Genomic DNA, 27,813 nt, shown 5'->3' with positions numbered 1-27,813 from the left:
TAAGAAACAGTCAAAATAACAAATAGACCAAAGGCACTTTCACAGATTTCTTGAGCGCAAGGAGAATTTCTTTCCTCCTAAACAAAATACAACACAACACAACAAAACAAAACAAAAAATCCCAAACCAAAAAAAAAAAACCCAGCATATCTTTCACTCTTTACTACCTAGCAAGCTTTGAACATGTTTCTTTAAGTTGAATTTGAAAATGAAAGTTTGTTTTCTATTCTACTGAAAAATACTGAAACGAAATAAAATGAATGAGGGATGGGATGTGATTTCTTATTTCTGATCGGGTTGTTTGAGAGAAGGAGAGGGAGTGAAGTTTTCTAGAATCTGTGACTGTGTATAAAGGTGGATTTAGCAAATTGCAGAAAAGCAAGAAGAGCTTGCTCTAAATGAACACAGAGCCAGGCCTGTTGATAGGTTGTCTGTGATACGTCTTTTTTCTTTCTTAGATCCTTATTCTGATGTTTTTGCCTGTGCTACCTGAAATTAATGTCGGTTCTAGATCTATTTGGATTAAAAGACAATCTCTTAAAAAACTTCATGGACTTCTCTATTAAGGACAAAGGGTAATTTAGACCACCTGAGCAATTCTAGTAAAATGGGACACAGTAGGAAAAAACATCTACTTGAATGCATCAGTGACCCAGCAAGATTGTGAAGAATTGCCAGTTCAGGATCCTAGGGAGGACTGAGAATCAAGGGGTTGTAAGCCTGACTTTGGGGAAATCCTTGTCCTCTAGGTATGCTTGCTGAAGAGGACAGGTGAGAGGCTGAACTTTGGGGGATATGGGTTGGAGTCTGTAACCTAACCATGTGAATTCTCTCTCATGCCCAGTCTTTGCTTTGGGTAGGGATTTGATGGGTATCATTCTGGGGGTAAGAGTGAACCTTAATTTCCTAGGCATTTACAGACCCCACATATCAGCATCAGAATCGTCTCAACCTTAATAAGTGAAATTGTATTGAAGTGATCTTGGGTTGCTAGTTAACTGTATGTGCCTTGCAAAAGCTAACATTCTCTCTGGAGGAAGATAACATCATTTTTGGCCTATTATTTCTGTAAGCTATTTAGTAAGTACATTGTCTGGCACAGTACTAGAAAGAAAATAATCAAACTCATAAAGTAAGGTGGCATTTACAAAAGTCTGAAGAAACAAGACGAAAGAAACAAATTCATTGGGACTCTAGATACTAGAATTATTAGACCCAGACTTTATAGAGTTATGCTTACTATGTATAAGGAGGCAAAAGACAAGTTGGAGAAGTATGGCAGAGAAATGGGAGCTATGAAAGAAGAGTCAAACTGAATATCAAATATGGTAGAGAAATAGAAATTTAAAGGAAAATCAAACTGAAAAATTCCTTAACTAGAATTAATAGGATTAATGGAAGGTTAGAAACTTTTCAAGAGAGAATTAGTGAACTAGAAGTTAACTCAGGAGAAAACTCAGCATGGAAAGGCAGAGGGGTAGAAAAACTAGGAGAGAGTGTAAAAAATGAAAGGAATGTGCTAAGAGTCTAATACATTAGAATTGAAATATTAGGAGAAGAGGAGGGAGAGAATGGGACAAAAGCAGTGTATGAGAGAGGTATGGTTAAGAACTTTCAAACCAAAGAAATAAAGTCAGAGATTTATGGAACTCTGAACTAGAAGTTGCAAACTGTACTTAGGCCCACCACAGTAAAACAGCTGAAAACTAATGTTGAGGAAGAAATCTTAAAAGTCAACAAAAAGAGGGAAAAGATTGCTCTTAAAGAACCAACAGTAAGTCTCATAGTTCATATCTCAGAAGTAACAGAGGAAATCCGAAGACTAGGTAAGGAATCTTTAAGGTGCTGAAGGAAAAATAACTACCAAACTAGAATTCTGTACCCATAAAAATGAACGCATTTTCAGATGAGGAAAAACTGAGAGAATTAATCACCAGAACACTTTTTGCTGAAGGAATACTAAAGTGTGTTTTTCAAGCCAAAGAAAAGTGACCTTAATTGGAGAGCTGAAGATACAGAAAGGAATAAAGAACAATGAAAATGGAGAATGCTTGAGTAGATCTGTTTTATTTTTATTTTATTTTGCTTTTTAGGGCCGCACTTGTGGCATATGGAGGTTCCCAGGATAGGGGTCAAATCGGAGTCACAGCTGCTGGCCTACACCACAGCCATAGCAACACCAGATCCGAGCCTCGTCTGTGACCTACACCATAGCGCACAGCGACACCAGATCCTCAACCCACTGAGCGAGGCCATGGATCGAACCTGCAAACTCATGGTTCCTAGTTGGATTTGTTTTTGCTGCTCACCACGACGGGAACTCCCACATGAGTAAATATAAATGCATATTATCTGTATGGAATGATAATGTCCTTTTGAGTTAAAAACGTTAAGTTTGAAACACAACTAATGGTATTTAAACTAGATGGGGCATGGTATGGGGAAGGGGTGAAAATATGGATTAACAATAGTGTTTGATAATTCAGCCATGCTTGTCTAGGGTAAACAAGTTTATAACTTTTGAGCTAATAGAAGGGAAAAATGAAATAGAAAACATTTAGTTTTTTAAAGCTATTTAGTAAGTACATTGTGGACATAGAAATATGTCCATATTATTTAAATTTTCAAATTCGTTGGAGTTTCCTGTTGTGGCACAGTGGAAATGAATCCGACTGGGAACCATGAGATTTCAGATTCGATCCCTGGCTTGCTCAGTGGGTTAAGGATCTGGCATTGCCGTGAACTGTGGTGCAGGTTGCAGACGTGGCTCGGATTTGGCATTGCTGTGGCTCTGGCGTAGGCCAGAGGCAACAGCTCCGATTCAACCCCTAGCCTGGAAACCTCCATATGCCGCGGGGTGTGGCCCTCAAAAGAAAAAATAAATAAATAAATTTTCAAATTTGTTGATATGAAGCTTTTGTCTACTTTACTTTTTAACCTACAGGATCTATAGCAATGCCCTCTCTTCACTCCTTACTGGTTATCTATGTTTTCCTTCTTCTTGATCAGTCTTCTCATATAATCTGCTTTTGCTGACTGGGATAAGCTGATTTCAAAAAATGGCCATAATTATCCATTTACCCCTAAAGGGAATCTACCATTTGCAGTATAAATGTGCAGCTCCTCTCACCCCCTGGAACTGTGCCAGCATGGTGACTGGCTTTGAAAAAATTCTCATTTTCATCTGTGTACAGCCCACCACTCCCCAGGAAAGGTGGCATGAAAGAAAATAAACAGGATTGTAAAAGAGAAAGTATTTAGTAGGAAGGTGGATACATATCATATAGTATAAAGGGCAAAGTGTTCCAGTTAAAACTCAAAGATTGCAAGATTGGATAAAGAAACAAAGCTCATCTAGATGCTGTTTAAAGGAGTTCCACTTAAGATATAAATACAACAAAGAGTCGAAAGTAGTAAGATTGGGGGAAGATATACCATGAAAAACCAAACAACAAAAAATTTTTATCTCTATATTAATATCTAGGTTTAATGGCAGAAGGTATTACTAGAGATAAGGAGGGCCACTTCATAATGACAGAAGGATATAATTTTGTGTATACCAAATAACACAGCCTCTGCACATAAATAGAACTAGAAGGAGAAATAGACAAAAGTTAATCAGAGAAATTTGGACAGTTTCTGAACACCCATGGAATATTTAGAAAAACTGACTATATGCTACACTTTTTAAAAGCAAATCTCAATATTACAGGATTGATAATATATGGTGTGTTTTTTAATTACAGTATAGGAAGTTAGAAATCAATAACGCAGATGCTTAGGAAATTCTTGTATGTTTGAGGTGAGAAAAATACATTTAAATATTCAATAACTATCAAAATATTTGGTCTGAATGATGGTGGATATAGTACATATCAAAACTTTGGGATACAGCTGATGGCAACTTAGAGGAATACTTAAAACTTGAAAAGTATACATATTAGAAAGAAGAAAGTACAATAAGCTAAGCATCCATGTTACAATGTTGGGAAAAGTACAGCAGATTAAACCTAAAAGAAGTAGATGGAAGGAAGAAATAAAGGTAAGACTAGAAATCAATTAAAGACCAAAAAACCCTGCAAAACGAAGATAATGTTTTGAATGGCTCTTGCTATGTTGTAATGAACAACCGCAGAAACTTAGGTTAAACCAACCACTGTCTGTTTAGCTTCTGCTTCTCTTCTGCATGCTGGTCCTTGGCTGGGATCAGCAAAGCAGTTCTGATCTGCGTCTGCAGTCAGCTGTGGGTCAGCTAGGCATCTCGGCTTTTATGAGTTGCCTGGCTGTTGGCTGGGTGGGACATTGATGGTGACTAGGTTACTTGCCTTTCATTCTCCAGTAGGTTAGTCTGAGATTGTTTACTTGGGAATGATAGGGCTCTAGGAGAGTAAGACTGAGACTTACGTAGGCTTTTATTTAATACACGTGTTTCTTTTCATACATTGTATTGGAAAGCCTGTAACCATGCTGGCACAGTTCCACTGGGTGAGAGGAACTGCACATTTACACTGCAGATTCCCTTTAGGGGTAAATGGATAATTATGGCCATTTTTTGATATCAGTCTATCCCAGTCAGCAAAAGTAAATTATTTGAGAAGACTGATCAAGGAGAAGGAAGATATAGATAACCACCAGTTAGGAGTGAAGAGAGGGCATTGCTGTAGATCCTATAGGTTAAAAAATAAAGTAGTCAAAAGCTTTATATCAATGAATTTGAAAATTTAAATAATATGGACATATTTCTAGATAAACGCAAATTAGCAAAATTGACGTATGGAGGCATGGTGAATTAAGTAACAGTTACATTATTGTTGAAAATTATGCATAGAGAAAAAACTCTAGGGCCCAGGTGGCTTCACCACTGGTTTATCTTCAATATTTAAGGAAGAAAGAATACAAATCAGTTTCTACAAGCCATTCCAAAGACTAGAAAAAGGAGAAATGCATCCCAAGATGCTTTGAGGCCTGAATAACCTGATGCCAAAACCCCAAGATGCATATTGTGAAAGGAAAATTAAAAATTACAGATTCCATTTGTGAATGTAATTAAAAAAAAATCATCACAAAAATGGTAGCAGATTGAACCTTAGCAATTTATAATAAAGTATAATGCATCATGATCAAGTTTATTGTAGAAATGTAACGTTGATTTAAACATCCACTCATGGTTTAAAAAAAAACAAAAACTGCAAACTAGGGCATAGAATGGGAATTTTCTTAATCTGGTAAAGTATATCTACACAAAGTCTACAGATTACTTCAACTTTATAGTAAACCGTTGAAAACTTTGTTCTTGAAATCTTGAACAAGTCAAGGATGGTAACATTTTTATTTGACTTTGAACTCAAGATGTGCTGGCCAATGCTGTAAGGATGGCAAGAAAGGAAGAATGTGATTGAGTTACATATTTTTTCCTGTCCATTATTTACAAGTGGTATGATTATTTACCTAAAGAATTCAAAAGAACATACAGAAGAATTAGGAGAATTAATAGTGAAGAAGTAAGGTTATTGGAGTTCTTGTTGTGGCTTAGCAGAAACGAGCCTGACTAGTAACCGTGAGATGGGGTGTAGGTCGCAGATGTGGCTTGAATTCTGTGTGGCTGTGGCATAGGCCAATGGCTGCAGCTCTGATCCAACCCTAACCCAGGAACTTCCATATGCCAAAAGCAAAAAAAAAAAAAAAAAAAAGGTTGCTGAGTACAAGATATGATAAAGAAAGATAGATTGTATATGTTCATATGTAAACAATAAAAATATGATTTACACTAGCAAAAATGGACCCCCAAATGTCTAGGAATATATCTAGCAAAAACTGAGTAAAGGCACAGTATAACAAACTTTTGTATTTTTGAGAGAAATGTAAGAATACCTAACCAAGTGACAAAATTACGACATATTCATGGTTCTAACGATTCTGTTGTACTATTCCAGTTAAAATGATTGCTAGTATCATTTTAGAAATTGACCAACTATTTGTAAAATCTGAATGGAAATCCAAAGGCTGAGACTTAAAAAAAAAAAAATCTTCAATGAGTACTCATTGCATACTGGGCATGGTTCTTGATGTTTTGCATGTGTTTATCTTATTTATTTCTCATACAAACCTGAAGGCTGAGGCACTCTTGAGAGAAGAGCAAGGTGAAATAACATGCTATCTTGCATATTAAGGTTTTAAAAATAGAGTAAGTAATACAATGTGATGTTAAACCATGGATAAACAAATGATTAATAAGATAAAGTGCCCAGAAATAGACCCAAGTGTATTGTTACAAATATCACTGCACTCTAGAGTAGTTGGGAAAGGGTAGTCTCTTCAGTAAAATATGCTAGGACAATTGGGTATCCATGTGAGAGAAAAAAGGTTTTTGTCTCATCACAGATACTCTTTCTTGGTCCACTGTAGACATAAATATGAAGTCATAACTATAGAGCTTCTAAAAGTTAATATGGAAAGATGACTTGATGACCCTGGGTTGGGGAAAGACTTCTTTTAAACAGAACACTAACTGCTAAGAGAAGACTGATAGTTTGAGCTACATTAAAATTAAATGTGATTTAATTGAGTTCAATCAGATTAAATTCAGTCATCATAGGACACCATTAAAGATGGAAATGGGAGTTGGAGTTCCAGTTGTGGTTCAGCGGTGACGACCCCGACTAGTATCCCCGAGGTTGTGGGTTCGATCCCTGGCCCAGCTCATTGGATTAAGGCTCTGGCATTGCCATGAGCTGTGGGGTAGGTTGCAGGTGCAACTCAGATCCTGTGGTTGGTGTAGGGCGTTAGCTGCAGCTCCGATTCAATCCCTTGCCTGGGGACTTCCATGTGGTGCTGGTGTGGCCCTTTAAAAAAATAAATGAATAAAATAAAAGATGGAACTGGCAAGCCACAGGATGGGGAAAGACATTTGCTACACGTGTAACCACAAAATAGAAATAAATAAGAAAGTTCAACAACAATAGAAAAATGCTGTAAGAATTTCAAATGTGCTTCAAAAAGAGTATATCTGAATGACCAAAAACATAGGAAATGTTGGAGGAGTGGGTCAAAAACTGTTCCTTATCTCTTTGGGGAATATAAATGTGTACAACCATTTTAGAAAACAATTTAGCTCTAGCTGTTGAAGGAGATTTTTAAGGATAATATCTCCTTTATCAGCAGTCTTTTCCCTAAAAGAACAGTCTTTCGTCTGCCTTTATTTTATACTCTTTCATGTTAGAGCCTTCCTCAGATGTTTGGTGAACCTTCTTTCTCTGTACGTGTTTAAGTATGAAATACTGAGAATTTGAATTCAAAACTTGTGTTCATGAACTGGGCTTGCTTACTGCAAGCTTCACTTTCAGTTGATCCCCTGAAGCTTTGCATCAGCCTTTGAGAATGGAGCCAAATGCTGGATGGTGGAAGTCTTTTCTTTGGGGCATTTCAGATTTTCTAGAAGTGAAAACTCAAGCCTGTAACCTCAAAGATACCTGGCTTTGGTGTTCTGTGGTCAGGGAATGGTCATTTCTGTGTATTATTTCCATCGCTTCTTCCTGGTTTTCTGCAGAGCTCTGTGTCAGGTCTCTCAGGAGTTCTGTAGGGCAAATTTGCTTTTTGATCGTATGCCCCTTCTGTGGGCATCATGAGCTGAATTGTTGATTGAGGGCCTGAGATTTCCTAAAGTGAATTTGTAGTGGACTTCATAGGCTGTTGTCCACTCTGTGCTGGACTTTGTATTGGACCTTTTATATATATTGTGCTGTGTACACATGGCAGTCCTCACTAGAGCAGTATCTCCATAACATGATTGAAGCTTATTTTATGTGACTTTCAGATTCCTAATAGTTATTTAGAATTGGGTTTGGATACCAGTTGGGATCTATGTGCTTTCAGAGTTTAAACAGTTAATTCGGTTTTATTTAGATTGGAGATATGAGAAGGGGTTCTAGTTGGATAACTACAGGGATTTAATTTGGGTAAAGAGATAGATAAAGTATTGTATGCCAAGGAACTAGGGAAGGAGAAAGGGTTTTATTTGAGTGTAAAGAGGTCAGTCAGGCAAATTTCATAATTTAGAATCTATAGAGCTAGATCAAGGATTTTTAAGCCCTTGAGTCTCAAACTTGGGATGGAAGTTACATCATAATCCCCTGAGGGAGGAAGGCTTTCTCCTGTCTTTATTATCTTCTAGCCACCTTTCATTTGAGAATCACGTTTGTAGGACACAGGAGTGCTGTTGACAGCTTAGGCAGGGTAAGAAGCTGGTGGAGTACAGAAGATGGAAGAATTGCTCTGGCAGCAGTAAATTTTGGCACATTAGTATTATATAATGGTACTCTGACAGGAAAAAATGCAAGAAAAAAGTAGGAAGCATAAGAAGCAGTAACTTACTTGGTTTAATGAGTAAATAAACCACTCATGGGTTTTTGTGAAGCTGATACTATGAACACTCTTTTTTTTTTGATCTTTTATTCAGGTGACATGTAAATGCAAAAATTTACTTTTCGATATTCAGAGTTTGGTATTCTTCTGTTGGCCTTTTTTAAAAAATGACTAGAGTTTCCTGGTGGCTCAGTGGGTTAAGGATCCAGTGTTGTCACTGCTGTGGCTCTGGTTACTGCTGCGACATGGTTCACTCTCTAGCTTGGGAACTTCTGCATGTTGTGGGTGCAGCCAAAAAAAAAAATAACTGCTTTATATGAGTTCTTGAAGTTTCTGTGGAGAGATGATAATTCTTTGTTTATACAATTATTTTTATCCTATTTATGATGAGTTAAGATTTCTTGCCAGAGTAGTAGTATAAGCTAAAGATAAAATGGAAGATAGGAAAATAAAGATGCATATGTAAATAAAGTTGTGCAAGAAATGTGATAGAAAAATGTAGACTCATGACTTAAATATTTGCCATAGGGTAGAATCCAAATTTGGCCATCAGTGTTGTGGCAGCCACCCCCAAAATACTGTTGTCTGAACAGTTGCTTTGGAGAAAGTATAAAGATAAATAAGATAGGAATTTCCCCCAAGTATTTCTGTAAAAAAGGCAATCACTATTTAACACAACAAACAGTTCACTGAACGATGTCATAAAGAATTTTTAGAAGGGATTTGCATTCTTGTGTGGCACCCAAGATTTTGTCAAACTCTAATATACTGTGGTTTAGATTTCGTGTGATGGGCAGTTCAGTACGTGTTTCAGTACTGTTGTTCAGTCTCTGTTTTATGTAGATCCTGTTATTCCTAATCCATAAATTGTATTAATACATACGAAAATTATGGTCAGACTAAACCATGAGCTACTGTAATTACACCCTCAAACTTGGCAAGAAAACTGATAAGATTTTATTTCAACTTAGTATTTTTAAAAATATATCTACAGTAAGTATATACTTTAAAATAAATTTAACTGAATAATACATGGTGATTTCTTTTTCCTTAGTTTAATTTTGTTGGGAGAATCCTTGGACCTAGAGGACTTACTGCTAAACAGCTTGAAGCAGAAACAGGATGTAAGATAATGGTCCGAGGCAAAGGCTCAATGAGGGATAAAAAGAAGGTAAGTCTTTGCTTTCCTTGTTTTGATTTTTTTTGGCGGGGGGGGGGGGGGGGGGGGGGGGCTGCGCCTGAGGCATGTAGAAGTTCCCAGACCAGGGATCAAACTTGCACCATAGCAGTGACCCAAGCCACTGCAGTGACAACACAGCTGCACCTCAGGAGAACTCTGAAAGTAAGTCCTTGAAAACAGGGCAGGTCTTTATGTCTATAGTTTACTTATGCTTTTGAATTTTAATAACAAAATATCCAGACCCTAAAGCACTATACATTATTTCGTGTCAGAAACTTCTAAACTTTTTAAAGGGGTTGTCATGATATTCCCTTGTTGACTATCATTTTTCATTTAGCCAACTAATGTATTAGTCAGTTCATCATATTAATTTTGGCATTTACACTTGAGAAGCTGCCGGTTTGGAAATTAGTCACACTATAGTTTGAGAAATCAAAAATGTTTCTTTTGATGAAATTTAAATGAGAAGGATCAAATGAATAACCTTGGATGTATGTCATCTCATCAGGAGAGTTGGTAAACAAAAAAAGGCTTATAACTAGCCTCTCTAACATGAGTCATTTTGGTTGTCACCAGCATTCCGTGCTGATGATAAGTTTTCTAGACAATGTACTTTAAAGCATATTGTTCGTGTTTTCTGCTTTTCTTTTGCCAGTTCTTGTTTTTTTTTTCTAGTTTAATTAATAAACACCTAATTACCTACTTTAAATATTGTAATTAGGAAGACTTCATTTGCCTTATTTCCTTTTATCCAGTAATATTTTTGAAATTTCTGTCTGTGCAAAAAAAATTTGCTTTTTAAAAAAATAATCTAGATTTTGGTTGTCAAAGATTAAATTTGTTAGGAAGGATTTGTTTTTTGTTGGTTGTTTTTTTTTTTTTAAATGCGTTGTCTTGAAAGAGATAGCAAATGATAAACCTGTGGTCAGCTTATGTTACAGCATTGAGTTGCTTTGTGGAGCTTATGGAATGAACACCAGACCTGTAAGGTATTCTGACTTTATTCTGATATGCTTCCTTTTGAACTTCGCATCTCATTTTGTTTAATCTCTTCCATAAGCTGATTGGATCTCAATCATTTTCTTCTCTCCTTACGGACAAATAATGACTTAGTGGTTATATTGCAAGTGAGAGGTCCTTTATAATATTGATTACCTTTAAATCATATTGTAAGCTATTCTTGTCAGCTAAGTATAAAGATATTTTGAGGCAAGCATGTGAATTCTCCTTGAGCATATGTAGCTGTTGTAGTTAAAACAATTTTTTTTTTTTTTAAATTAGAATCTTAAAAAATCTTTAAGCATGTTCTGGATCAGCTGAGTGGCAGTCTGGTGTTGCCATGCTCTTTTTGCACGGCTCCCATGTTTGCACTTGGTTTCCTTGGGATAAGTAATGCCAATTTAATAGCCTAGGGACAATGAGGTGAACTGTCAGCAACTGAAAGACAACTCTTTACCGCAAGGTTAGTGTATTCATCAGTTAAACAATTGATATATGTCAGTTAACAAAGCATGTTTTGCCATTTCCTCAGTCCCTGTAAATTCTGTAGAAATGGTCCCATTCTTATTCCATTCACACACTCATAGGCACTGAGGATTAGAGCTTGGAACATTGTAATGAGACATCATGAGTTCTGTTTTCATTGGGAGTTGAACTTGTAGCTTGAAGAACACTTCTTGCAATCTTTGGCAGAAGATCAGAATGGCTAAGAGAGTAAGCTCTGTAACCCTTCAGTTTTTAATAATTGAAAGGCATAGATACCCCTCCCTCTTTTACTCTCCCTGATAAAAGATTTTGTTTGAATCTTGTTTCTATCACTTAGCTTTGTGATTTTAGCAAATTAATCTTTGTGCCATATAGTGGGAGTAATGATGTCACTTAATCTCTTATGATGGTTGTGAGGATTAAATCAGTTGTAAAGCACTTAGAACAGTGTTTTGACATAGTATTTGATCAGTTAATGACTGTTCCTGATAAATTTTATATTAACATTATGAGTTAGTACATTTTGTTTAAACTCTTAATATTGTATCATGGGGAAATACTACAGTTTTTTAAGCTTTGGAAATGACCGTACTTTGTTGTTGCTTTGTGACTTTTGAATATCCCATACTCTCATGGCTTTTCTGTTTTGTTTTTCTGATAGTTGTGGTGTGTCCATATTCTCTCTTGTTCTTAAGCACAAGAAGCAGTTCACATTTTATTTTTTTTTTAAATTTGTACTGCTGTCTAATAAAATTAAAAACTTGCAGATTATACGTAATGCAAGAAAACAATAATAAAATAAGATCCCAACAGAATTTTTACTGCAGGTTGCATTTTTAGTTTTACTAAAGTGCTACAGATGAACATACTTTGTGAGTTATCAAGTTAATTTGAACAGCTACCATATGTTTTATATTAGGGTATGTGGCTTTTGTGAAAAATTTATGTATAGATTTATAATACCAGGAGTATTCTCTGTATTCTTAATTTAAATCCCTACATAATAAATTGTCAACCAGATCACTTTGGTTTATGCTGTAGTTAGTTCTGCTCAATGAGTTTTTAAAAATGTTAGTAAAACTCAAAAGGGAAGGTACTATCATTTGTTGCTTGGCTGTTATTTTGAGAAAGAACATGACAAACAGATGGAGACAGAAAAAAATATTGAAGTAACTAATAAGGTTGATTGAGGTATATTTCAGGTTTTTAAGGGAAAACTTCAAACATTTCTGCAGTTTTTGGTTTATGTACAAGCTGAGAAAGCAAGGAACTACATCTTAATTTACTGATTGCTCAAAATATTGTGATGGAAATGCTATTCGCTGATTTGTTTTCTTTCCTGCTAGTCTGATAAACTCAGTGAGGGTGTACCATGTCAATTTGATGAAGTATTTCCCTGATGTTTGATGAGAAGCTGGCACAAATTAAGACCTAGGGAAAGATGAAATATCTGGGAAAGGAAAGAATGTTTAATAATTGAAAGGCATAGATACCCCTCCCTCTTTTACTGTCCCCGATAAAAGATTTTGTAAATAAAGAAGATTGTAACTTGGACGTGCTTTTAATTCTTTTGGGAAAATAGGCAGTACTGCATCACTCTAAGCTGTTGGTTTTAAGCGTGTGAGTGAATTTGCCACTTTAATTTACTTTATGTTGAATTGATATTGCTTTATTGGTGGGAACAACAGCATTGTGGAATAAATAACCAGTGGAATGATACTGGGTAAACTCATGGAACCTAAGAGCAGGAACTGTGCTCGTACTTCTTAAGAAACTGATCAAAGCTTGGGAAGCTTGTCTCTCATAGCCAGCATATGGCAGTGCTGGTCCAAAGCAGTCCAACTGTTACACTCTGTCCCTGATGTTACATAGATGGTAACAGGGTGTCTGCAAGTGAGACCAGTTTTTGTGGTTAGTTCTTTTGATTTATAGAGTATGTACTTTGTATCAGGTATTATTTTAAGTATTTTACATACATTTGTTTGAATTAATTCGTGTTTTTATATTCCCATTTTGTAGATGAGGAAACTGAGACTCAGGGGGTCGAGTAATTTGTCCAAAGATTGCAGTCAAAATTTAAGCCTAAAGCCTGTATTCTGTTTCATAGCGCACTACTTCTAATTATAAACCTCTCTAAGAGTGATACGAAGTTCAGAAATATTAGAACTTGAATATCGAGTCCTCTAAATTTTGACTACAAAGTCAGTATGCATATATTTTGTAAAATTTCTCCAAGCTTTTTATTTTTTTCCCCTCAGTGATAATACATTTTGACATTTTGTTTTTATGTGTCATGTTTTGTAGTAGAATAGTATTTACTGGAGTAGGTTCAAGATATTAGAGATAGAAGGTGATTATTTGTAGTTTGTCACTTGAGGTAGCGTGGGGATGCAGGGGCCACATGGAGGCCAGTGGGAAAAGTGTCTTCATGTGAGAATGAAGCACCTTAGCTTCATGGTCTGCCTTCACATATCAGAAATGGCCATCACTTGGTTTCCAGGGTAGCAGATGAAAACATGTAAGTCATTAAGATGTAAGTGTTTTGTGTATAATTAGATGTTGATAAATTACTGTGAGTGACAGTTATTTTATTAAAGTGGTAAGTGAAGATCACCTTCGGAAGTCACTATTGAGTGGTCTTTGTAGGGGGATACTCTTTGGGGACTTGTCTTATCTACATTGATTAGCCCTTCTCTGAGACCTCTCCTGTCATAAATAGGTGAGGATTAAAGAGCCATGCCTGTGTTTCTTCTCCGCACTCCCACCCAAAAATATCGATGGGTGAAATGTCTACAGTTGATCAAAACTGGGTTAGTCAAATGTTGTATCTTCTGGAAATTTTCAGTGAGACCCAGCAATTCTAATTAGAACTCTTTGCTTGAAATGAGGGATGTGCACTCAGGGGATCAGATGGCCATTCTGTGGCTGCTAATAGCAGGAGCCCAGATGGTATTAACTACTCTCGATCTGTGCAGTGTCTCATTCAGACTGTGCAACAGTCTCAAGAGATAGTTTTTACTCTTCTAACAGGAGTGGAGGGAAAGTAACTTATCCAGTCCCTCATTTCTAACTAGTTACTATACTAAATATAAGCATGTATCTTGCTGGACATTGAAATTCACCTGTACAGTTCATTCTCTTTGGGCTTTGAATTTAAAATTAGATCACTCTGATAAAGTTTTTATTAATTCACTTTTTAACTTTGTTTTTCCCCCAAATATATTTGACTGCAGTCTCTCCTTTTTCAGACGTGTCACTATAGCTTCTTGAGGAACTATGGTGTCGCATGGAACATGATCTATGAAATGTTATTAGAGAGCCATATTGTGTAATTGCAAACATAGGCAGAGTTTCATAACTTTTTTTATATGCCACTTTTCGTTACAGATACAGATTTCTCTTAACTATCTCTTATAGTCCTGTTGATTTCTTATGTTTAATGTATATTTTAATTAGTTAATATGTGATATGTTTAGAAAAGGTTGAAACTACATGTGGTATAAGCACCTGATTCTGTCACTCTAGAGATAGCTCTTGCAAAACAGTTTTGGCATGTTTTCTTTCTTTCTTTTTTTGTCTTTTTTTGCCATTTGTTGGGCTGCTCCCAAGGCATATGGAGGTTCCCAGGCTAGGGATCTAATCGGAGCTGTAGCCGCCGGCCTACACCACAGCCACAGCAATGTGGGATCCGAGCTGCATCTGCAACCTACACTACAGCTCACAGCAACGCCAGATCCTTAACCCACGGAGCAAGGCCAGTGACCGAACCCGCAACCTCCTGGTTCCTGGTCGGATTTGTTAACCACTGAGTCACGACGGGAACTCCTTGGCGTGTTTTCTTGTAGACCATTTTTCCTGTAGTTATATACAGTTTCGTACTATCCGTAATGATTTATAATTAGCGTTTTCTCCTGCAACTCTATACCTTGTCCTATGTCAGTTTGCCAAATAATTGAACTTTATAACATTGTAAGACTGTGCTGGATGATAAGAAAATACACTTAAGGACTGTTTCAAGGTAGTATTGAGAGTATATGCAAAAATAAATTTGCTTGATTTGTGGGGGCAGCTTATTAAACTTTAATTTTTATAAAAGATGTTGCTGTTGTCTCAACACTTTGAAATGAGCAAATTAATACAGTTTTTTGTGTGACATGCTAAAGCGGCTGTGATAGCCAGTGACACAGCATCAAGTACAGGCATGGTTCCAAACAGACTGCTTTATTGATCTTGTTGAATAGTAGGCTTTCGGCAGCCTTGAGCATAGGTGTGGTTTGTTTAAAAAAAAAAAAATCGGGAAGCCAGCTTTTCATCCTGGCAACTGTGAAACTGTGTTTATTCGCTACCAGTGTCATTGCCACCTCCTTCCTTGTGTGCCCTCATTCCGCCCCCTCTACTGTCCAGATGATTTGGGGAGCATATTCCTGGCATAATTTCAGCTGTAAACGTTTTATGAGGTGTTTCTAAAATTGGAGACCTCTTTAATACTGTCATGTTGTTTGTTTATTATTTATTTATTTGTGTATTTTCATACTAAACCAGTTTCTTTGTGTTGTTAAATATCTAGTCAGTGGTCATAGTTCCTTCCTTGACTCATAACTGTGCTTTTGAAAAAAAGTTTGTTACGGTGGTATCCACATGAGGGTCAGATACATTGCAGTTCATTGATGTATCTCTTAAGCCATTCTCACCCTTGCCTCCATTTCTCCATCTTGCAGTTTATTTGTAAAAGGACTGAGTTATGTGTATCAAAGAATTCTCATAGCTTTTGCTGATTGCATTTTCATGGTGGTTAAACAACAATTGTCTCTGTCCCCTGTGTTTTTGGTAAATTGGTAGTGAGAAAGGTTTAATCAGTTTTAGATCTCCTACCCTCCTTTCCTCATTTCCCTTCTTCCTTTTGGAAAAATAAAACAGGAAACAAAACCCAGTCATTAAATGAATAGTGGTGGTAGTGGTAGCTAAATTGTCATTCTCTTCCTCTGATTTTAGGAATCATTATTGTTTTTTAGGTCCTCTATTTCAGTAGGAACTACAAAATAGTTACCCTGTTTCTTTGCTAATTAGCTAGATTTACTTTTCATAGGAAAGGCTGGATAAGTGCTCATTCCTCATTTTCTACGTTTAAAATAGTGAATTGGTTCCTAAGAATCCTCTCAAGGTGAAGAATGAATTCTTCTGTTTTTATTTCCTTCCTTCCTTCCTTCCTACACCCACTGGCATATGGAAGTCCTCAGGCTATAGGTTCAGTCAGAGCTGCCCCTGCCGCCGTGCACCACAACCACAGCAAGGCAGTTCTGAGCTGTGTCTGGCTCATGGCAACGCCAGATCCTTAACCCACCAAGTGAGGCCAGGGATCAAATACAGATCCTCATGGATTCTAGTCAGGTTCTTAACCTGCTGAACCCAATGGAAACTCCTGTTCTTTTGTTTTTATTTGTGTCATTATGAATACAAACAGTTTTGATGTATTTCAGTTCATCATAGTTAATATTTTTAACCAGTGATTGTGTTTTTTGGCCAAGGAGGGCCTCTTCAAGTTCACTTCTAAGTCCTTTTGACACAATCCTAGTAGTTTAGGCCAGGAATATTGTTTTCTAGTGTGTAATAGTTTGAAGTCAGACATTTCTTTAAGAAACTGATTACTAATAGTGAAAAGTAATATTTGGAGACTGTAGTCTGGGCTCTAGTGATACTCATTTGTAGGCCTTTTCAGGGCAGATCTAAGAAATGCATATGTACACACACGCACACACCGGAATATAGATAAAATTTTACAAGTTCATTCTCATTCAGAATGAAGACTGCAGTGTTTTATTTAATTATCTTGTTATTTGCATTTTCTTCTTTTCCCAGTAAAAATCCTGGTTCTTATAGGATTGACACAAAATGATTCATTCATTTGATTTGTTCTGAAATGTACAAAACAGTCTCAATAACAGTACGAACACTGCTACCAAAAACATAGTCAGTGGAAATAATTTTTCCCCAGTTCTTAGTGTTTTTAGGGTATATTCCACTGGAGATGGAAATTATTATCTTTTAAAACACTCAGTAGTTTTTCGCTTTATAAGTTATGCCATCATATGGATAGACAGTTAAGCTCATTTGTTACACTTGGTTGTCTGTTTTCAGAAATTGCCTATTTTTTGTTACTTGTAAAATATTTACATGGTTCCAAAATCAAATCTATAAAGTAGGGAATTTTCAAAGTAGGAAATTTTATCCCTGTCTCTTAGCTCTTCCCCCTCTTGCAGTTTGGGTACATTTTTATTTTAGTATTTGTTTTATACTTCCATTTCTTTTTTTCACATAAACAGTTATGTAAGTGGTGCATGTGTGTAATTTTTCACTTCATAGATGATTATATACTCTATACTCTTCTGTGTCTTGCTTTGTTGATTTTTACTTAACAGTGTATTGTTGAGGTCACTTAACGAGATTACATAGAGATAGTCTTTATTCCTTTTAATAGCTTTGTCACATTCCATTGTGTCAGTATGCTATAAATGATTCCAGCATTCCCCAGTTAGTGGACAATGTAAATTGCTTCTAGGCTTTGGCTGTTTCAGATAGGGAGAGTACTATATTGAATAGCTTTTGTATATACATCTTTTTTTTTGGTCTTTTTGCCTTTTCTAGGGCTGCTCCCATGGCAAATGGAGGTTCCCAGGCTAGGAGTCGAATCGGAGCTGTAGCCGCCAGCCTACACCACAGCCACAGTAACGCGGGATCCGAGCCATGTCTTCGACCTACACCACAGCTCATGGCAATGGCAGATCCTTAACCCACTGAGCAAGGCCAGGGATCGAACCCCCAACCTCGTGGTTTCTAGTCGGATTCGTTAACCACTGAGCCACGACGGAACTCCATATATACTTGCTAGTTTACCTTTGGATAGAATTCCAGCAGTAGTATCACAATATATAATTTGGCTAGCTAGTGCTAAATTCTTCTCTTTAGGGATTATTCTTATTTTGCATTACTTTAGCAGTGTATGAGAGATCCAATTTTCCCACAGGTAAACTTTCACGTAAGGCACTATTAAAGAAGCTGCTCTCTAAGTATATATTTATGTGTGTCTTACTGTTATAAGCAATGCAAAACTATCTCCGATTTCCTAATTAGGCAGTTGTTTGCAGTATATTTCTTATTTTCCCACTGAATGTGTTTATAACAATTGGTTAGAAATAGTTTAAATAGCATAACTATTCTTAAGGAACATTATACTTGTAATAACGTCTGATTGGGCCCAAGAAACTAATTCCTACTTTAAAAGTTTTCAAGAAGGAAGGTGCTCTCATTTTCTGTTAATTTTTTACACAGCCTTTCTCAACTACGGTTTCTCATCTGAACCCCAGGACATAGAACCTCTTCAGTTTCACTGAGAGTGGTTCAAAACAAGTACCATTCCAGGTAGTTGTGTGGGAGAGTAGTTAATTATGTATAATTATGCCTTGGGCCAGGTATTAAACCCTTGATTCCCTTGTGGAATCCTTAGCTGAGAAAGGCTATACTCGGGTGAGGAATGTTTTTTTCTCTTTACTTTATCCCTTCCTTACCACCCTTGCCCCAAACCCACTGCTCCATCCTCACCATTGGTACTTAGGACTGGATGTACTAGAGTAGGAATTTTTATGGATTCTGTCTTAAAATGTTAATTTTGGAAATTTGGCATACTTAGAAATTTCCATGAATCTGATTTGAATAGTAGTATTTAGCTTAAAAAAAAAAAGATCAGTTGCTTTAGAAGAGTGATTATGAAAATTACAGTATTGTATAATCTGGTTTGGAAGGAACCTCGTTAAAACTATGAAAGTCTAAGCCTTGTTACGTTTAATTCTGTGATATTTTAGTTCCTATGCTGCACATAGTTGTTCCTCAGTTTTCACCATCTCTCATCACAGTTAACTTCATACCTTTTCAGGCAGTAAGTGTTTTTTCAGTGCCTATGACCTTTGCTCTCAAGGAGCTTTCACCCCAAGAATCCGATGTATTGACCGTGAACTAATGCACAGTGTGGTGAATACTACAGCAGATGTTATACATTGTGCTCTGGAAAGCCAAGGAAGTGATTAATTCTTTTACAGGTTGAGAGTTTGAAGGAAAGCTGGAGAAGGCTGGATTGGAGTAGGAGATTACAGAAGCAAACTGGGGGTCAACCAGAATAGTCCTTATACTATTCCTTGCAGTGGAAGCTGTAAGGTATAGTGGGAGAAGTGGTACAGTTATTGGAGACATGGCTGGGATCTGAGGACATAGGGCTTTGAATATCAAATTTTTTGAATTTTGAACACAGTGCATTGGCACTAATGTTTTTAAGGTAAGAAGTTGTATGATATGTATTAATTGTTTTAAAAAGATAACTTGCTAGTAGAAGGAAGAAGAGACCAGAGGCTACAAACAAATGACCAAGTCTTAGATTTTCTGAACACAAGAACTTTCTAAGCAAAGCTGTCTATCTTTGAAACTTAGATCCTCTGATCTTAATTCTACTTTGAATTCAAAACAAAATATTCTCTTAACCTTAGAGCCGTTGACAAATTTAACTAGAGTCCTGTGTATCAAAGGTGTCCTACTCCAGCTATAAACTAATTCTCTAGTAACTTTAGTCCTCCTCTGCTTTTTTTTTTCTTTCCTTTTTTTTTTTTTTTTTATTAGCGTCATGAGACAGCATTGAATTCAGCTCCGAAGTGATTGGTCTCTTTTTCAAGAGAAAGGAAGGTCCGCCTTTTTGGGGAGTTTTAATCAATACTTGTCAAATGATCTGCCATAAAAGACCATTACAACAAAATTCTAATTCATTGTAGAGCAATTCTTTTGTAAAATATAATGAAATTAATTCTCAGAGAAACAGCATTTTAAAAAGAAAAAGTAATCTTATTCAAAACTTTTTGTATTAACAGACAAAATTACCTAGTCAGAATGCTGTGAAAACGTCTAAACACACTGAACTTCTGTACTCCCAGCAGCACTGGGTTAAATACCAGTTTGCTATGTGATCTGCTGGTTTTTCAGGACTAAACTGCGGTGTCCACTCCTCTCCTTTTCTTCTTAATTGTATCCTCACTTTTGCTGTATTTTTAACATAAATTTCATTTTAGAATGTTCTGTTCTTGGTTACATGTCCATTTTGGACTCAAGTGAATTAGCTTTGTTTTAAGATATAAGAGTATAAAGTAATGCAATAAAAATTAAATGTTTTCTTCGGATTGGACAGTATCTCAGTACACTGTTGTAAAAAGAATAGAGTCACTGCTTTGCCAGTATTAATTGCTAAGGAAGATAGGGAAGATTTGAAATAAAAATTCTGCTACTATTTAAAGCATAGTTGTTTTTTTTTTTTAATTTGTAAGAAACTAGGGTAAAAAGATGGATCCTATAAAAATAAACCTTTGTTTCCATTGCTGAAGTAACACTTTAAGTAACCTGTAAAACTTAAGCTAATTACTCTGCCATAGATCTAATACCAAGATGAGTTAATTGTCTGTGTCTAATGAAATGAGACATGAGTTGCAGTGAAGAGAAAGTCCATCTTATCACTAGATGCTGTTAATGAGCCTTTTAAAATTAAGTCTTGATTGGATTGCAGTCAGTTTAGTTAAGGAATCTTTGAGCACCTACAGTGTGCTATACCTGACAGGTTTTCTTTTCAGAGGGTTCAGTTCTCCACTGACAGAATTAGTAGTGGAATGTTGCTTATGTGCTTATCATTATGCTGCATCAACAGATTTTCTTTTTCAGAATCCTTTAATGAAGAACTTTGATGGAATTTTTTTTCAGTTATTTAGTGACAGATTACTAGACAGTTTCCTTAGTGAACCATCTTGCTTTTATTTTTCTGTTTACTCCTTCAGTTATGAAAAATAACTAAAGAAATTATATTGTTACTTGAATTTTAAAACATGGTATTTTATTTTAAATCATGAGTAATTGTTAACTCTGGCTTTTAAAGATATGTAATTGTTAAATTTTTCTTTCTTTCTTTTTTTTTTTTGCCTTTTCTAGGGCTGCTCCCGCTGCACATGGAGGTTCCCAGGCTAGGCGTCTAATCGGAGCTGCAGCCGCCGGCCCACGCCACAGCCACAGCAAACTCAGGATCCGAGCCAAGTCTGCAACCTACACCAACAGCTCATGGCAATGCCAGATCCTTAACCCACTGAGCAAGGCCAGGGATCAAACCCGCACCCTCTTGGTTTCTAGTAGGAATTGTTAACCACCGAGCCACGACAGGAATTCCAAATTTTTCTTTTTTTTAAATCAGAAATTGTCATAGAGACAGGATGATACAGTCTTCGGGTTCAAAAAAGTTAAAACTGATTCTTCATTTTGTGAATTGTTACTTAGAAAAGAGCAAATAGAAATTATAGCAGGTAGAACTTTTGTTTTTTTTGGTTTTAGGGCCGCATCTGTGGCATATGTAAGTTCCCAGGCTGGGGGTCCAATCAGAGCTCCAGCTGCTGGCCTCCACCACAGCTGCAACAATGCCAGATCTGAGCCATGTCTGCGACCTACACCATAGCTCATGGCAATGCCAGATCCTTAACCAGCTGAGCAAGGGCAGGGATTGAACCTGCATCCTCATGGATACTGGTCAGGTTTGTTACCACTGAATCACAATGGGAACTCCTGAGAGCTGTTTTTTAAAGATCTTAGTAAGTTTTTAACTTAAGCTTTTGCTGAATTCAAATACCTATAAAAGTATTCTCAATACAAACTATTAATCACTTCATATAGAAAATACTATTATTTTTCAGATCCTGTTGTAAAGGAAGGTAAAAGCCTTTGTAACTAATAAGATTAATTTCTGACTAGTAACTTTTCATTCTTGGCAAGGATTTTTTTTTAAGCGATATACCCTCAGCACATAATATTAATTTGCCCAATATTGATAATATTAACATTCGTCGTTTGGTTAAAGTGTTGTCAGTCATATTTTTTTTACTGTAGAGAAACTTTTCCCCCTTTTTACTTTTTACCTTATGCAGTTCCTTGGCCAGGTATCAGATCCAAGCCACAGTTGTGACCTACACCACAGCTGTGGCAACACTAGATCCTTTGGGTTTTTTGGTTTTCTTTCTTTTTGGTTTTTAGGGCCGCACCTGTGGCATATGGAAGTTCCCAGGCTAGGGGTTGAATTGGAGCTACAACTGCTGGCCTACACCACAGCCACAGCAATGCCAGATCTGTGACCTATACCACAGCTCATGGCAACACCAGATCCTTGACCCACTGAGCGAGGCCAGGGATCGAACCCGCATCCTCATGGATGCTAATAGGGTTCATTTTCGCCATGCCACAATGGGAACTCCCTCTCTCCTTTTAAATTAATAACTAATCTAACTAAGCTAATCTTTGAAACTTTGTAAATATCCTATTCCCAGCAAAATTTTGCCCAGTTGGTTTCGGTGTTGGTCAAATTAGAACTAATTGCCTGGGCAAATTCTTACCTATGTGACTAGAGCAAATGCCTCCAAAAACTAGGTTACTGTACAAAAAAAAAATTCTTAAAAAAATTAAAAAGTGCCATATTTATTACCAATTGATCTAGGAAAAATAAGAGTGAATAATGTTATTTTTAAAAACCCACAGTGTTTCTAAACCACATTACCTTCATCTTTTGAAATTTGTCTTCTCAGTATAAGGGTGACACTAGTTTGGGTTTGCCCATTTCAATTTCAGCTATGTGTATTGTCTAGCTGTAATTATTAGCATCTCCTTTCACTTTGAAAATATCCTGATTTAGATGACAGATTACATAGTGACATCATCCTTAGATTTGGGCATTGTTTTGGTGTTTGTTCAACTTTCTTCTGCAAAACATTAGCACTGTTATTAAATCTACTTGTATACTAGCTGTCTGAGATTCATCATTGGAAAGATGCTGTCACCTTATGAAGTTTTTGATAGAAAATTTAAAATGTTGGTTTTAATATGTCTGTTTCAGAGTGCCCTGAGAATGAGAGGTGATTTCTGTATACTTAGAGGAAATAAATTGAAAAACTGTGTATGTCAGAGGAATGTTCTCTTCTCTAGTACTTGATCCCTTGATTGCTTATAGGATTTGATTCTTGTTCTTCATTAGTTTGCTCTTACCAGCAACTTTGGTAAACAAAACAAAAGCTTAGGGGGCATCTTGATTGTTTTCTACCCTTAATCAGTCATTTCGCAGATTTGCACAGTGGTGCAGCTCAGTTGCTTCTGAGTTCCCACAGTTGCCTCCCTACCACCATTGACTCAGTCTGTGCTCTCAGTTTTTGCTTAGACTGCTGCAGTCTTCTCTTAACTGTCTTCTCCCTGCCCCAAGAATATGCATGATATCTGCTTATTTTTTAGTAAGGTCATTTTTTTGGTTATTTCTAGTATCTTTTTAGTCTGTTTATGTATTTGTGTGTCTGTCTAGGTATATGCAAGGTTGTAGTACTCCATGTCTGGAAATAAAATAAGGGTTCTTCTCACCTACTGCCAAGCAGTTAAATTTCTGTTACCTGATTTATCATAATCTTTTTATTTGCTTATTTAAGCAGTGTAAATAATTTATGCAACAAAAAATTTACCTGTCAACTTTTAGAATTCCTTTTGTGTACAGGGCACTTTTCTTTTACTTGTCGATATAAGACAGCCTAAGATTTTTGCATCAAGGCTGTATTAAGCATTTGTTCAGATTTTTCATATATTTTAACAACCTTAGTAAGCACTGGTAGTTGTTCAAAAGCATCTTACATCATCTAGTAACCATGAGATTGCGGGTTTGATCCTTGGCCTTGCTCAGTGGGTTAAGGATCTCGTGTTGCTGTGGCTGTGGTGCAGGCTGGCAGCTATAGATCCTATTCGACCCCTAGCTGGGGACCTTCTATATGCAGCGGATGTGGCCCAAAAGGAAAAAAATGAAAAGCATCTCACATCACAAATGTGATGGTTTAGGACTTAAGCTTTTTAAAAATGTAGTTTTTATGGCAGTCGTGATTATCAGAAGAAAGTAACAAGGTCACCATGTGAAACAGCACAGGAATTTATGGTTAGAATATTATACATACGTAGAACTAACTGGTGGAAGAGTTCTAAATTAAAAAAAGAAAGTATATATGTATTTGGCATGAAGGCAGAAATTAGTTGACAGGAGATAAACATCATTATCCTGATCTGATCTTTCCGATAAATTCTTTTTCACAGTGGAGTGTTCTGTTGTAGTCAAAGTTGAGGTGCATGAAAATACCCCAGAATGATCTTTCATGTCCGCTATCACCACTAGTTAGAGGATACCTTACAGGAATATCTGCGACTGAGTACAGTATGCTTGCTATCCCTAACCTACCCCGCCTCCCGCACAGGCTTGTTTGATTAGAACTGGCTTTAAGGTAAATCCAAAAGCATGTTGTCATTTCTCACTTAACTAGTCTGTTTCTTTTCAAGTGAGATGCCTAGACCTGTCCTCTGTCCAGTAGGGTAGCCATTGGTCATATGTGACTGTTTAAATGAAAACTGAGAGAACAATCGAACTGATTGGTCACACAGTCACATTGAAGTGCTCAGTAGAGACATGTAACAAGTGGCTGCCCTTTCAGACAACACATACAAACCATTCTCATTGTTAACACACAGTTCCGTTGGAGAATGTTTTTGTTTCTTTAGGGCCGCGCCTGTGGCATATGGAAGTTCCCAGGCTAGGGGTCGAATCAGAGCCACAGCTGCCAGCCTACACCACAGTCACAGCAGTGTGGGGATCTTTAACCCACTGAGCAAGGCCAAGGATCAAACCCAAGTCCTCAATGGCTGCTAGTCGGGTTTGTTACTGCTGAGCCATGATGGGAACTCCCAGAACTAAAGGTTTGGGAACAAACAATTCCTGTTTTTAGTTTTGTATTTTGGATTAATTTCGAATCTACAGAAGAATTGCAAAAAGAATACATAGAAATCTCCTCTGTCCCATATGCCTTTCACCCTCATTCACCAACTTTTAACATTTATTGCTTGCTCTCGGGTCTCTTTGTGTCCCTCACTCCTTCCCTCTCTTCCTCTCTTCCTTTTAATTTGGAATAATTCCCCTTTTTTGTTTTTTTCCTGACATTGATAATTTGGGGAAAATAATTTTTTTATGATTAAAAATACTTGAGATGATTGTGAATGCTTGGCAAGCCTGTACTTTTATCTCCTGGAATGTAAAGCAGATTCTAAGGTCGCTCGTTTTTCAGGTCTTTCCTTCCATTGCTGTTGATGTAATACGCACTGAGTTATATTCACTCAGAGAGTCCCTGGTTTCAGTGCCTTTTTCCCTTCTAAAAAATTCTTTAAACTCGTTATAAAAGGTATTTTAAAAAAAATCCAGAAATGTGCTGATGACCAAGCTCTTAACTTTTTATCCTTATTCACCTAGACATATAATCTATTTTGCACCTATTTGCAATATATGGATAGGCCAGTCATAAGTGAGACCTAATGTGGACACAGCAAGTGAGTTTTATTGGCAGTAAAGATGTGAAAACTCACTGATAGCGTTTTTGAGCAATTCTTCTTAGATGGAATGATTAGATGAAAAAGAAAAACACTTCATCAAGCTACTAAGGAAGACCAGCACCCATTGTGACATTAGGTGCCAGACTTGTGAAAAGTCCGAGCAGCATTGGCAGTGGTGTCACCATGCTCAAACATATGATCTTGTTTCATTACCATCACCAACAATGTACATTTAATTCAACCTTAAATGACAAAGTAAGGCACCCAAGTCCATTGTTTCCTTCAGAGTGTTGTTTTGCAGTATCTTCTATGTCTTCAATTCCATCCTCCTACCTTCTGGAAAATCAGGCTATTCTTAATTGCCCCTACACACAAAAGTATTATTTGATACCCTTCTCTGGGCTACACACAAAACCGGGAGGTTCTTACTCCTGTGGAGCAAAACTAGAGAGGAAGACAGACAAGGAAGAGGTAAGTAAGTGAACAAGACAGTATTGGATAATGGTTAAGCGCTGTGAAGAGAATTACTTCAGGTGATGTAATAAGTATGATCAGCATTGAGTGCTTTTAACTAGGGTGGCCGAGGCAGAGCTGTGTGAAGAGGCGGCATCTAACATTTGACAAGGAGCCACTGCGAAGGCACTCATTGGACTCTCAGGAATTGCACGGTCAGCATGGGTGGAAAAGAGGTGAGGTTGGAGAGATCCTTCTTTGTAGGCAGGGGAGGGAGTTTGAATTCTATTGCAAGAGCAGTTGGGAGTCAGTGGAGGTTTCTAAGCAGAGTGGCATGACTTGAAGCCCTTGGAGAGTGTGTAGTGAAGGGATGTGTGTAGGGAGGTTAGTTAGAGCAAGAGACTTGAGAGTGGGCTCCTGATCTCCTCAGTGAAGGTGGACACAGTTAGTGCCCACTGGAGAATTACGTTGTCCTTACCACGGAATTTTAGCCAGTTTCCTGACATTTCTGTATAGAGGAGCATCAAATAGCAAGTGAAGACGAAATACTTTAAAAATTGAAACTTAAATTATAAACACCTGACACATGACTTAAATTACAAAAAAAAAAAAAAAAAGGTTAAAAAGAGAGCCAGTAAGCACTTTATAAGTTAATTGAATAGGACTTTAGGTGAAGAAACACAGTTGTGTTTAAAACCTGCAAGTAAAATTAATTGCCAGGGTAAAGGTAATATGTGAATATATTTTTTAAGAACATCAGTGGCTATTTAACTTTTTCAGGTCACACCCAGACACGGGTAACAATTTCTGATCTTCTTGAAGTAGAAATGTTTCTCCTCTCCCCAATATTCATGATTCCTCTCTATTTTAACACCTGCATATAGCTTATAATGTAAACCCATTAAGATGAAAGTAGTTTAAGTGGTTGGAATAATAGGTATCATTTGAAATTGTATATTAAAAAATTTCTTGACAAATGTTGAAGTAACTCTAAATAGTGTGAATTAGAGTGTGTCCTTTGCTTTGGGACTTAGTGCCTCCCCACCCAGCACAGGCAACATGAACTAGGTTACTAAGAGAGATTTATTCCAGGGATGTGATTTAAATGTGTTTTTTTTTTTTTTTTTCTTAAAAAAACCAAGGCATTTGAAGCAGAGATTTTTTTTAGACAATAGTCGTTTAATGAGCTGCTTGTATATACAAGAGAAGAATAGGCCTGATTGCTCACAATCTGATGTTTGAAAAAGTATTTTCCCAGATCTTACATATTTGCATATCTAATTGCTATGTAATCAAAACTAAGTGAACTGTAGCTACTTGAAACTCTAAAATGAAAGGCAATCATCTCTATAGGGAGGAGGGGAACCCCCTTACATGCAGGCTACCCTGAATGTTAGCATTATAGGCTTCTTGTGTTTAATTATAGGTGTCTGAATGAGCAGTAAATGTATGCTTGTGTAATAAAGAAGTGAATGTGACCCTGAAACACCAGCTCTGCTTTTTGGTAAGGGAGCATTAGCTTTGAGGAAAGTTAGCATCCATTGTGTATTTTGGTGATAAGGGATTGTGCCAGAATGGGTGTTAATTACCTGCTTTGTTTGATATGGAAAGTAGTGGTTCCACACTTTTCTTCTTACCAGTGACAGCACTCAATTAAAATGTGTATTAAAGCAGCTGTAATGCCCTCGGTTATCTGTTGGGAAGACCGGAGGTGAAGAAATTTAAGTTGACTTTTCCCAGCTGCTTGTTGGCAGCTTTGTTTTTGGTAAATGGAAGGTAAATAGAATAGAAAACTAGTGATTCCAAGATGTACCCTTTATCCTTGTTAATGTTGTATTATTTCTTGCTGCCTCACCAATGGATTATTGAATTAAGAGAGA

The 27,813-nt window shown here is 36.8% G+C and overlaps 1 protein-coding gene across 8 annotated transcripts in view; it reads left to right on the top strand.

The window, feature by feature from the left end:
* Window positions 1-27,813, top strand: part of QKI (QKI, KH domain containing RNA binding) — a 151,178-nt gene that overhangs the window by 52,000 nt on the left and 71,365 nt on the right. For all 8 annotated transcript variants that reach the window (XR_007133479.1, XM_047769772.1, XM_047769770.1 and 5 more), the window contains exon 3: window positions 9,416-9,532. Coding sequence is in view for 7 of the 8 variants with exons in the window: in XM_047769772.1 (XP_047625728.1) it covers window positions 9,416-9,532 (117 nt within the window). In the remaining variant the exon portion in view is untranslated. The remainder of the gene's footprint in view (window positions 1-9,415; window positions 9,533-27,813) is intronic.

Source organism: Phacochoerus africanus, chromosome 2, assembly GCF_016906955.1.
Source record: "Phacochoerus africanus isolate WHEZ1 chromosome 2, ROS_Pafr_v1, whole genome shotgun sequence".
NCBI lineage: Eukaryota > Metazoa > Chordata > Mammalia > Artiodactyla > Suidae > Phacochoerus > Phacochoerus africanus.
Note: the sequence above shows the minus strand (reverse complement) of the source record. Positions and strands in the feature narration are given on the sequence as shown.